General features: G+C 44.4%; 1 protein-coding gene across 2 annotated transcripts in view; it reads right to left on the reverse strand.

The window, feature by feature from the left end:
• Nucleotides 1-2,703: 2,703 nt before the first annotated feature.
• Nucleotides 2,704-12,683, reverse strand: part of KDR (kinase insert domain receptor) — a 46,301-nt gene continuing 36,321 nt past the window's right edge. For both annotated transcript variants that reach the window (XM_047091417.1, XM_047091418.1), the window contains 4 exons: nucleotides 12,141-12,292; nucleotides 7,012-7,111; nucleotides 6,193-6,278; nucleotides 2,704-4,383 (listed from right to left, as the gene is read on the reverse strand). In XM_047091417.1, the coding sequence (XP_046947373.1) occupies nucleotides 4,161-4,383; nucleotides 6,193-6,278; nucleotides 7,012-7,111; nucleotides 12,141-12,292 (561 nt within the window). In that variant the 3' untranslated portion in view covers nucleotides 2,704-4,160. The remainder of the gene's footprint in view (nucleotides 4,384-6,192; nucleotides 6,279-7,011; nucleotides 7,112-12,140; nucleotides 12,293-12,683) is intronic.

A 12,683-nucleotide genomic window follows, 5' to 3' on the forward strand; every position in this document is an offset into this window, starting at 1 on the left:
AACATTAAAAAATTAAAAAAAAAAAGGACTGCCTAGATTTTCACTTATGTATAAGCCCTTATGTGGAAGAAATTCATGTAGAAAATGCAATGTTTCCCTCCCTCTCTGTTTTTGTCTTATTTTTCCTTTCTTTCCCCTATGTTCATCTGTTGTATTTCTCAAATTCCACATATGAGTGAAATCATATAAGAGACTCTTAAATACTGAGAACAAACTCAGGGTTGCTGGAAGGAGGGTGGGTGGGGGGTGGGTTAAATGGGTGATGGGCATTAAGAAGGGCACTTTTCAGGATGAGCACTGGGTGTCATATGTAAGAGATGAATCACCGGGTTCTGCTCCTGAAGCCAAGACTGCACTGCATGTTAACTAACTTGAATTTAAATTTTAAAAAAAGAGAGGGAAAAAAAAGAAAATGCAATGTTATAAAAACAGATTAGAACCCCCTTTGAGCGGTGCTTACTACGTATGGGAGAAAGCATAGACGTTATATGCCTACTGCCCCTACAGGAAAAGGGCATGCAAATGTGCAAAGATGTATCTGAAAAGCCAGTCTCTCAAAGGCTTTAGTTTTCTGGGTTTGCCTACATTGTATCATCTTGGAGACTGATACCTGAGCGAGAGGTAAAAAGACTTGCTGGGGGAAACAGGAAAATAGGGTTAACTACGAAGTTGTGGGTTTGGGACTTTTACTTTTCTTTTCTTTCATTGAAGAAGACAAAGGAATGTGCCTTCATAGGAAAACTTAGTTGGGTAATGAACTTAAATCCCCCACAGCTCTCTCTGTCCTGCCATGATGTAAGAGAAAGGCTGCAGGGGGTGGAGCCGGAGGGAGCAGAGCAGAGGAAGGTTAGTGGAAAGAGAGAAACAGAAGGTGAAGGGCCAGAGGAGTTTGAAAGGAGGCAGAAGAACAAAGCAAAAAAAGGGAGAGAAGGCGAGGGGCCAGGAGCCAAGCGGGGACGGAGCCGCACCTAAAATACACCAAATGTCTCCAATTCAAGCTCTGAAAATAAGACCATGAAGGAAGCACTTTAAAAGGCCACAAGGTTCTCTTCAATACAGGGGCAAATGAGGAGAGAAAAGGAGCTGAGAACAAGGGTCTCGGAAGACAGAGAGAGGAAGGAGAGCGCCAAACCTCACCTCCTAATCATTCTGCCTGAGGTGCTGAAAGCATTTCTTTATAAAGTGTGAAGTTTCAGCTGAATCCAAATTCCAGGCATTGGAGACAGCGCCAGGGGCTGCTTATGAGAAACAGAATCTCTTTTTTTTCCTAAAATGAAGAAAATTCTCTTTTCCTATGAGGTCGTCTCTATCTTGAACTGCCTAGACTCTTCTTCCATTCCATTACTGGATGACACCATCCTAACGGGAAAGACAAGGTCAGGCCTGATGGATAGTGAAACAAAGTCTGTCAGAGACCCTAACCCACTAATCCCGGCCAACAGCCCACATCTGTAAGCTCTGCCCCGGGAGTCACAGACACCCATGGCCACCCTCTTCTCCACCATAAAGCTGTACAGAATGCCTCCATGAGATGATAGGGTTTGAAAATGGTACAACGTGTATTTCCCCAACCATGGAGGAAAAGAGGTTATTTAATCAAGAGGTATATTTAATGTGGTCCTGCCATGATTGATGACCACTTGAAGAAAACAGAGCTAGATTCCTACCTCACTCCATATACAAAAATGAATGCCACACGGACATAAGTGTGATAGGAGAACATTGAGAACTTATTTTAGCATTGAGAAAAACTTCTGCACTAAGATTAAAAAACCCAGGGGCGCCTGGGTGGCGCAGTCGGTTAAGCGTCCGACTTCAGCCAGCTCACGATCTCGCGGTCCGTGAGTTCGAGCCCCGCGTCGGGCTCTGGGCTGATGGCTCGGAGCCTGGAGCCTGTTTCCGGTTCTGTGTCTCCCTCTCTCTGCCCCTCCCCCGTTCATGCTCTGTCTCTCTCTGTCCCAAAAATAAATAAAAACGTTGAAAAAAAAAATTAAAAAAAAAAAAAAACCCAGAAGCCACAAAAAATGATAGGTGTATTTGACTATCTAAACATTACAACTCTTGTATTAAAAAATACCTCAAAGAGTAGGGACACTCATGGATGCCAGTGATTTTTAGATAATCACACAACGAATTCAGGTAAAATAATCACTCAAAATGGCGGCGTTGGGTCTGATGTCCTGACACTTTAAGTATAGAGTAAAACACCATTGAAAACGACAAGTAGGCTCCACACTTCCCGCCAGTGCCTGGGTCTGGCCACCTGTCTCAGGATCTCTCACTCTCTGATTTTCATGGTTGGCTTTAGTGACAGGCACAGGGTTTACTGGAAGGCCACAAATACTGTTAGAGTGCTTAGAACATATCTCTCCATCCATGTTTTAAGAATCTCAAAAATGCTCAGAATATAATGAGAGTTCACATGTGCGTGAATTATTTGCACAATGAAAGAGGAAGGGGTAAAGGCAGAAGTACTTTCCCTCCAAATAGCTGCGATCATATTACACTGTTGTGTTATTTTTTTACTGAGAATACATTTATTGGTTTCAAAAATATAAACTACTTTACGAAAATGTCCTTTATAAGAATAAGGAAACAAGCAAAAATGAAAAACCACATGGCAACTATCTCTGACGCCCCCTCCTCCACTTTAGAAGTGAGCAAAATGAGAAGAACAGAAACACAACCTTGCAAAGGGACTCATTGGAGTTTTTCAGTTTTTTTTTTTTTTTAATAAAATGGCATCTATTGCTGAAAGCATTATGGCCTTTGTTATGCTACATAATACTGATATAAAATGTGAATAGTACAAAGTTCCTCATATATAATATACGGTTTTAATATATTACATTTGTTTCTACATAAACAGACTATAAATATATGTGCCACAGCATGTTTTACAGTCATGGTTCCAGCATCTCACACTATGATACCAAATGAAAAATACATTTTCTTTTTTAAAAAGGAAAGAACAAGGGCAGAAACCAGTAGAAATAGCTTTACATGTTAGAAGCCTAAATAATACAAGAGATGGGGTTAAACCTTTGGTGATAAAATAATTTTAAAATCTGGCTAACAGTCATTCAGAGAGTGAACAAACCAAATCAGCTTTGACTAGAGTGTAGAGGCCAAATTACTAAAATGCTGACCGATCAGGGGTGCGAAGAGAGGGAAGGGTCAGGGAGGGGAGAAGGAACAAAAGAGTAAAATCCTTCCTGAAGCTTTGACACCACAGCTTGATACGGAACCTACTGCATTCAGGCTCAGACATATCGCATCAGGACAGATAGGTGGGTATTCATCCAAAAGAAACCAGAAGCTGGTTTATACAGTCAGAACGCTTCCACACGACAGGGAGCCTCCGTCTGAATGTCCTTTCTTTGTGGCATTCTGAATAAAGGATCGGCCTGGGAGACAAGGAGCCAGAGCTGCGTCATTTCCTTCCTGGAGCTCGGCCAGGAGACACGTAAGAGTCCGGAAGGAACTCTCATTAGGAGTCGGAAACAGCCCAAGGAGCTCTCATTTAGCCCAACGGGGAAGAGCACGCAACCTTCTAAAACCAGTAACCTCGTCTGAAGCCTTTACATTTCCTAACAGACCCCGTGCCCACCTCCACCAGGGCCAACACAATGCATCTGAGAGCTCCGGTCCGCTCTCAGAGCAAGCCAACATCTTCCTTTCTGCCAACCCAAACCCCACACGTAAGACTTGGCTGAGGACCCATACGTGTCCCAAACAGAGCTTCTCGGACGGATTCAGCCCTCAAGGTCTTTCCCATCTTCAACACCTAAAGCACTCGCATCACCTGGTTTATCTTCTGGTTTTACAGAGACGGGTCCTGCCACTTCATGAAAGATGCAGCCACTCCTTGAACTCCTTTTGTTATAACCCACGGAGAGACCCAGAGTAAGAGGCATCAGACATGCTTTCTCAACGCATAAACAGAAAGTCAACACTGGGAGAAAACACAAACACATTCTTGAGTCACAAACATCTTCTTAGGAAATGCCTAGGGGACTGGCTCCCTGCAGTCTGAGGTCCTTTTTTAGGAAATGAAAATCAAATGTGGCTACTTCCTGGTGGTGGAAAGAACAACACTTGAAGATCTGAGCAGCACCTCTCATGTGATTTCCAGGAGTGGGGGACGTGGGTGCCTCCTTTTAAACAGGAGGAGAGCCCAACGCGGGTCCAGAGTCAGGCTGGAGAATCTGGGCTGCACTGCCAGCTTGTGGTCCAATCTCCACCAGCTTTAAAAGTTCTGCCTCCTCGCTGGAGTACACAGTGGTGTCTGTGTCGTCCGAGTGATACCCGGACTGGTAGCCACTCGTGTGGTTTGAGCCTTCAGATGCCACGGACTCCTTGCTTTTGCTGGGCATCAGTCCACTGTGGAAGACATGGAAACCAAATGAGTTGGCGGAGAGAAGGCAGTCCTTGCCCCTCGCATCCTAACCCCGTTCTCGACCCCGGGGGGGCTGTAATCTCCCTGGAGACACCGACCCCTATCTTTCCCACTTGTTAATCAGCGTATCAGGTTCACTCGGACAATGTCTATTTTCAGGTACTAGCATGAGCTAGTAGTTTCAGATAAGTCCTCTTATTCAGGTCCAAGTCTTTCAAGGCTGCGAGGAGATGAAAGGCAGTTCTCCTGAGTTATGCAAAGGCTCCAACCAACGGAACGTTTTTATGGCCTTGCAGATTGACAGGTTTGTATACAATGATAGGAGCCAAAGGGACTCTTTCATGATGGGAAAGGAAATTGGGAGGTTCTGAAAGTCCACTTCTGCTTTCCTCACACTGTCAATTAGGGATTACAAGGCATGTGCACGGTGTTAATAAAGTTCTTGAGCAACTTTAAACTTGAATACGTTGAAGCGTGTGTGTGCAATCAAGCCAGACTGTCAAAAACTGCTTTTTACTCATCAAAACCACATTCTTTGGAAGGACTGGGGGCCTGGATCACTCAGCAGCAACTAGAGAATGTTTTCAGTGGCATGGCATCACGACAAACCATAATCATGTCAAAGCCTAAAAGCGTAAAACTTCAGGATTTACATTTTCTCAAACCATTCTGAGGTACGGGTCTTTTCCCCCCTGAATACGTGTTTTACCAAATTATCCGTGTTAAAAACTACCAAAAAAATATTTCATTCACTCTATGTTCATATATGGTTTGAAAGTTATTTCAAATAACTAGAAATACAATTTCTCTTTCAATCCAACCTCAGTCAAATGAGGTTAATGCCTCAAACAATGGCATCGTAGCTGGCACATAGTCACTGTTGAATAAACACATTTTAAATCAATGAGTGAAACACATGATTGGCTCGAACAATTTCTTACCTTGGGCCTAAAGCCAACAAAAAATTGCACAGTGGCTCATTTTATTTTTGTTTTCTTTAAGTGAACATCCCTCATAACCCGTAGGTATTCCCATTTTATAAAATGGTTCTATTACAAGTAGATCAAAGTGTTCTCTACTCTTACCTAGAGTGAGCTCATTCACAAATAGGTAACTGCTCTTCATCTCGCTATTTTTACACAGATTTTCATTTATTTGTTAGGTTAAAAGCAGATACGTCCATTCAAAACAACTACAAATTCCTACAAAACCACATGGGGGAAATCATATTCAAAATGAAATTTTGTATTTTCCCCACAAATTAGCCAATAATAACAATAAGCCAAATAAGCCAGCCAATAATATTTAAGTATCTCAAACAAATAGATACTGGCTTATTTTTTATACATCATACTTTTTTTTTTAATTTAATTTTTTTTTCTTTTTTATATACATCATACTTCTAAAGACAGATGCACTCACTTATGTACAGGTTTGAAAATTCTTCGGAGTCCACAAAGATTTTTATCATCTCAATTTGATGGATTGCATCCAATGATCTTTGTTATTTAGCCAGTACCATACAAACCGCTGACCATATAAATATAAAAATACCCTGGTATTCATAAATTCTCATAAAAACTGACCAAATACCCTAATGAATTTCAGATTCTTTTTTAGGTATGCCAGGTAATTTATTTGTTTGATTAGTTTCAGTTCTTTATTGGTTCAGCTGATGCAAATCTGACTACCTACCAAAGACACAAAAAGGGAAAACTGTCTCTACAAAAAGTCCTAAGTTCCTTCCAAAAATTCCTGTTGAGCTTTGTCTTTTCTATGTGGCTGAGCCTTACCTAAAAGATGGAGCTAATTTGGTTCTGTCTTCCAAGGTTTTCAGCTCTTCTGATGCAAGAACCATACCACTGTCCGTCTGGTTGTCCTTTTTAAGAGACAATGAGATGGCACAATTGATGAGTGTGCACACTGACCAATTAATTAAACTGATTGATTTATTTATTTTTTAATATTTATTTATTTTTGGGAGACAGAGAGACAGAGTGCAAGCAGGGGCGGGGCAGGGAGAGAGGGAGACACAGAATCCGAAGCAGGCTCCAGGCTCTGAGCTGTCAGCACAGAGCCCGATGCGAGGCTCGAACCCACGAAGCGTGGGACCATGACCTGGGCCGAAGTCAGACGCTTAACCGACTGAGCCACCCAGGAGCTCCAATTAAATTGATTTCTTAACCCATCTATCAGACAATACTCTCCAGGGTTCAACAGAGGGAGGTGAAGATATCATAGCCCGAAACTGTACAAGCTACAAGGAGAACAACCACTTCCTAGTAGTAAACCCAGTCGCGGAAGAAAAGAATTTAGGAAGAAGCAGCTGAGGAGACCTGTTTCCATCCCTCTTTTCTCAACGATACTATTTACACTTGAGTGGAATTGTGCATGGCGCTAGACTGTCTAGAAACTTGGGCCAGGGACTGTACTTATGTAAAAAGCAAGGGGGGCGCTGATCAGTGCCACCTCCATAATGAGCCCATGACACATACCCTCAAGGACAGCCTTATAATGAGGCCCCAAGGCTCTAACGCTTAGGCTAATATTTATCTAGCTAACATTTCATCCTTTGTATTGTTTTTAAGACTATTTTTAAAAGATGTACTTACATCTGGGATTACTTTTACTTCTGGTTCTTCCAACGGGATATCTTCAAATGTTTTTACACTCACGGGCCGGCTCTTTCGCTTACTGTTCTGCAGATACTGACTGCAAAAGAACAAATATTTATATTTTAGTGGTGGTATATTTGGCTGCAGATACCAAAAGTGATACCTAAGTTCATTATCTTTCAACCACAAGTTTAATAGCAACCTTCAAAACATCCTTTGGAAAAAGAAACACAAAACAAAACAAAAATCTTTCTCTGCTAGCGCACATTGAAGGCTTAATTTCCTGTAAAAGCCTATTTAAAAGTATAATATAAGTAAGGGGCCTAGATGAGCTCCCGTTCCTTTGAATCATATTTCTGAGGACCAGGGCTGGACTAAAGACAACATCAGCAAAGCAAGTGATCAACTGCCTTCTGCTTGGCTTCCTGATGGCCTGAGGTTCCTCCACCGGGCTCTCAACACACTGCCGAATGTTACACATCTTTCTGGCCATCTCCAGAAACGTTTTCCTAGGTAACACTCACAGAGCAACCATTCAGTGAAAGATGGGCAGAGGAGACACCTGAAGATCTTACTGAATCTCACCTGGGTTCCGGAAAGGACACTGAACCCAGCAGGATCTGGAGACAACCTCCTCCTTCTGCATTGAGGCTTAGTGTGTAGATGGGATGGCGGGCTGTCTCACAATCCCCTATTTTCAGCCCACAGAATTGTTGGTCTTGGGAAAAGGCAGTGTGGTTTAAGAGTCATGAGATATTGTGTCTATTTCAAAGTCTACCACTGACTACACATACTTGGGAAAGTCGTGAATATTTCTCTGCCTCGGTGGCTCTGCCTCTAAAATGTGTTGCTAATAGCTTTCTCTCCCTCACTCACAAAGATATCTGGAGGACTGATGAGGTGGGTGGCAAATGTTCTCAGAAGGAACGACGCTCTATCAGCCAAAGCTTGTTTTCCTCCTTGAATTCCAAAGGATACCAGCTTCCTTCAGGAGTTCAAAGAATGGGACTTGTCAGACACCATATCACCTGTTTTCTGGGGGTGTTCCTTCCCTACCATGTGGCTTTGGGTGAGTCTTGAGTGATCCTGTTAAGATCACCAACAGCCCAAGTGGAGAGAAAGGAAGTCTGTCTGTTTCACAGCAAGGGACAGCAAATTCACTTTTCACGCTCGTCCCTGCATACTGCCCCCACCCCAGGCAGGCTCCTGGACATGTTACGTATTCTTTGTGTCTTCTGTGACCAAGTGGAGTGAGGACTTGCTTGAGCCAAAGGAGGAGAATGGAAATCGAGTCTCCCTCCCCTGCCCCAGGAGGCTGGTTCCTCCCCTTACGGAGAGAAGAGAATGAGGTTCACCGGTGACATCTTCCCTCAGGAAACTCCACCTAAAGGAGGACCTAATAAATAAGGAGAGAGAGAAAAGCCCACTTCTCCTGAGTCCAGTCCGGACTATTGCCAAAAACTATTGGTACCATATAGTTAACCATTCATTTGCTCATTCCCTGATCCAGGAATCCTTTACTGAGAATCTACCACATGCCAGGCACTGTGCTAAAATGCTCCTCAACTGTTATCTCATAGCACCTTCGTAAATGGTACCTGTCAGGGGTGGGTATTATTATCCCAAGTTCAGATGAGGAAACCGAAGCATCAAAAGGTTAAGGAACTTGTCCAAAATCACAAAACTAAAATATCTGGATTATTATTTTGAGGGTTACAAGCAGCCACTGCAAGATTTGAAGCCTGAGACTAACAAAGTCAGATGCGCCCTTTAGAAAGATGGCTCTGGGTACAGGAAGGTGAAAACAGAGGCCATGAGACCAATTAGGGGGCTCTTTGCCACATATCTAGGAGAAAGTAGGGCAGCCCAAGAAAGGTGATGCCGACAGGGTTTGGAGAAGTGGACACATCCCAGAGATATTCAGGATATAGAATCAACTAGAGAGGGTAAGCTTGGGCAATAATGCAGCTGTCTTGGAAAAAAGTCGAGGAAGCTGAGACTTAGGGAGGAAATGGCTAGAATTGGGATATGAAATTGGCCTTCAGATTCTAAAGCCCATTGTTTCATTTTGTTTTGCTACCCTACTCCACACTGACTCCCTTGGAAAAGTAGCAGGAAGGAAAAAGTAGAAAAGAACAATGGATGTGATTGTTCGAGTCTTTGTTGAGCACCTACTATGCGCACAGCACTGCTCTCTCCCACGCACCCACTGACCACGCGGTGGGAACAGGGCGGGGGAGCGGACAGACAGAAGGTGGAGAAAGGACAGTTTCATTTCAAGCAATCTGATCTCACAGCCAAATTCAGGAACATCTAGCCAGGAGGCAGTCCCAGACATCAATCCACAGGAGCGCTTAATCATCACCAGCAATTAACCAAAATGAAGAAAAATGGTATGTGCCAAAACCTTTCTCTGGGAGAGAAAAGAAATCTTTGATAAGCTGCTTGGAGTAGGAGGTGAAACTCCCTGGGGAAATGATGGAGCAAGCACAGATGGTCCCCAAACTGCCCTCATGGAAAGATGAGTCCAATTAATATGTGTTTTCTTGCAGAAGGTATGCAAACTTGGGGCCAGAGCTGATCCACACGGGAAATTAGAGGCAAAGCTGAGTCTAGACACCAGCGATCCGTCCCGCTCCCCCCTCCCCCACACACCTCTCAGCCTCTTCCCCAAATAAATGTTGAACAAATATTTTTAAATAATTTAAAGGGGCCACGGATCAGGAGGTCGGTGCCCACAGCAGTGCCTCTGTCCAGCTCTGTTTATAATGCAAGGAGACTGAAAACTATACAGAGGAAACGAATGAGAAAGACTCCTCAGCTTTCCGACCTGACTGGAAATGTGAAAAAGGAGAGAGAACAAGTCCGCCGAGAAGCACCCCAGCCTCATCTCTGGTCTTCCCCAGGGAAGCAGAACCCAAAGAGAGCCTCAGCATGAGGTGTGCCATGTGCAGATGCCTCCATTCTGGGTTTCTTTTAACCCCGATGATTCGACTGTGACTGTGGAGTCTTGTTTTTACAAAAGGAAGAAAGGTGGAGGCAGCTGAGAGGGGGTGCAGACGAAAGATTCCAATTTCCATTTTATTTTTCAAATTATGGCTGGCTAAAAGAGAAACTGGACTGGAAAAGACCAATTCGAAAATCACAGACAGAAAATAGGAGCCAGGCCTATGCTCAGAGTGTGGTGTCACATTTGTCCATGCTTCTGGGGATAAGTGTTAGCAGCCCTGACTTAGATCCGGCATCGCGTTCGGCACTTCCATTACACCAACATGACCTCATCGACTCTTGGCACCATATGCAAAGCGTCCAAGCGAGCCAAGAGGCTACCGGCTCAGGTCCTCACTCCACCTGGTCACAAAAAACCCAAGGAATATGGCTGATGATCAAATGGCTTTCTGATCGGGCAGAAGGCAGTGATGTTGCAGGAATAACTACCACCCCCAGAAGGCCAGCCAAGCTTGAACTAGAGGGTTTTGGTGTTGTTTTGTTTTGTTTTTTTAAGTTTATTTATTTGGGGGGGGGCGGGAGGGGCAGAGAGACAGGGAGAAACAGACGGTCTCTCCACGTTGTCAGCACAGAGGGCTCGATCCCATCACCTGTGAGATCGTGACCTGGGCTGAAACCAAGAATCAGACGCTTAATCGACTGAGCCACCCAAGCTCTTTGAACTAAAGGTTTTTAAACATGAGAGTGGAATTACTGGTTTTCAGTTCATTAATTTTTCTCTCTGAGGGTCCCACTGGGTGTGGCAGACAATAGGACTCAGACAGGTATCAGAGGAACTGGATTTGTCTGGGAGATGCAATTTCAAGCAGCTTGCTTAATCGCTATCGTGCACTGAGCGCTCTGAGTGCCAGCCACTTAGAAATACAATATACCACGTAATTCTCAAAATAATAATTTTTGAACACCAGTGTCTTCACCTGGGTCCCAGTGAAGATGTGCGCCAGGTCACTAAGAGGCATACTTGGGGTCCAACCAGTTCTACCTGCCTCTAAAATCTGGATCTTTAACCACCAAGTTTTCTTTCCACCAAGCGATTGCCCTGAGCCTCACATTCAACATCTACATCAAGAAAAGATCATAGTTTCTACCTGGCCTAACGCTGAGAGTTATCCCGTGAGCAAAATCCGATAACGTAAGGAAAAGTTCTTCGAGAAACGCTGAAAGTTCTTGACACAGATTCAACGGGCAGCTCGCCTGTCAGCTTCTACCCACTCCGGCAGTGTTCCTGCCACCCCGTGGGATCCCACGGGTCAGGGGGTCCAGGGGGGCTCCCCCCCCCAACCCCTGGCAGCCTGGCGGACCTAGAGCTCCGCGCCCCTCCCTGCAGCCACAGCACACTCAAGAGGGCAGGCTGGACTGTGCTGTCAGGGGGTCCAGTGACAGGAAGAAAACACCCACAAGGGTAGGAAAAGAAACAAAGCAAAGACACGACGTCCCAGGCTTAGTAAAAGACAATTTGACTATTATATGGCAGAAACCACACCGACTTTGCCTCATGCACAGGTGCTGGGAGAGAGAAGAAAGGAAGCTGCCTTCAGAACCCCTTTACAAATCAGGCGAGGACTGCAGTGCATGTGTTTCAAATAAGCCCAGAAGTCCCATTATGCAAATAAAATGCTGAAAATCAGACTAGGGAGGGGCTTCGGGAGATGTGCTGTCCAGTCAAATTCAGGACACATCCCCCTGGCAGACTGCACCCTAGCCAGAGAGGCACAAGTGTGTTTTCATATATGCATAAAACTCTTCCTTCCTGAATCTTTCCTAAGCCGTTTAATTCACATTAATAAAAGAGTACATGGGGATAATTTAAATACAGATGTCTATATAAAACTGGCCTCTTTTTCTGGAGATTAACAAACTATGGCATTCCAGCTATTTGCAGCTGCAGGGCTTAGAATTCTAACGGAACAGCTATGGCAGCAATGTGGACCACAGATGGGAAGAAACTCACCTACCCCGGCCCTCTTCAAGGAGCACTTCCCTTTATAGCAGCCTTGGGGCTAAGGTTAAATGTGGAAGTGGGGTGCAGCAGCTTTAGAAAACGCCTTCCTTCCATCCCCTCCCCAAAGAACCTTGACATGCCAGCTCCCCTAGGGGATGTTGACCATATACAGTACCTGATTCCTGCTGTGTTGTCATAATGGAATTTGGGGTCACACACTTCCTCTTCCTCCATACAGGAAACAGGTGAGGTAGGCAGAGAGAGTCCAGAATCCTCTTCCATGCTCAAAGTCTCTGATATCGGGAGAACAATATAGTCTTTGCCATCCTGAAACAACAAACACAGCGATGCTATTGTTACGGCTTCAGCCCCTCAAGAGCCTTTTCATGAGAAACAAAGGCCAAGGGGGCTTCTTGGTTAGCGGGCAGGTCGCTCTCATATCTGAATGTAGAACTTTAAGACAACATTCAAAATGGTTTGTCAAAAACAAAAGGGCACTTGAAAGGGACACGTATATGAAAGTACGGTAAAAGAGACAATGCAAAAACAAGATGAGTAAGGGAGTCACAGAGGACTGTGGTTACAAGGAAGACAAAGCAGGCTGGGGCCATACGCGTAGCGGCGAAGCACGGAGAGCTGAGGAATCATTTCTTCACAAAGCCCTACCTACGCGAGCCAGGTCTTTTAAAGGGCAGATCATCCAATTTTAGCCTCTACA

This window comes from Lynx rufus, unplaced genomic scaffold (assembly GCF_022079265.1).
Source record: "Lynx rufus isolate CCGP_SWC_20201006 ecotype Redwood Valley unplaced genomic scaffold, mLynRuf1.p SCAF_3, whole genome shotgun sequence".
Lineage (NCBI taxonomy): Eukaryota > Metazoa > Chordata > Mammalia > Carnivora > Felidae > Lynx > Lynx rufus.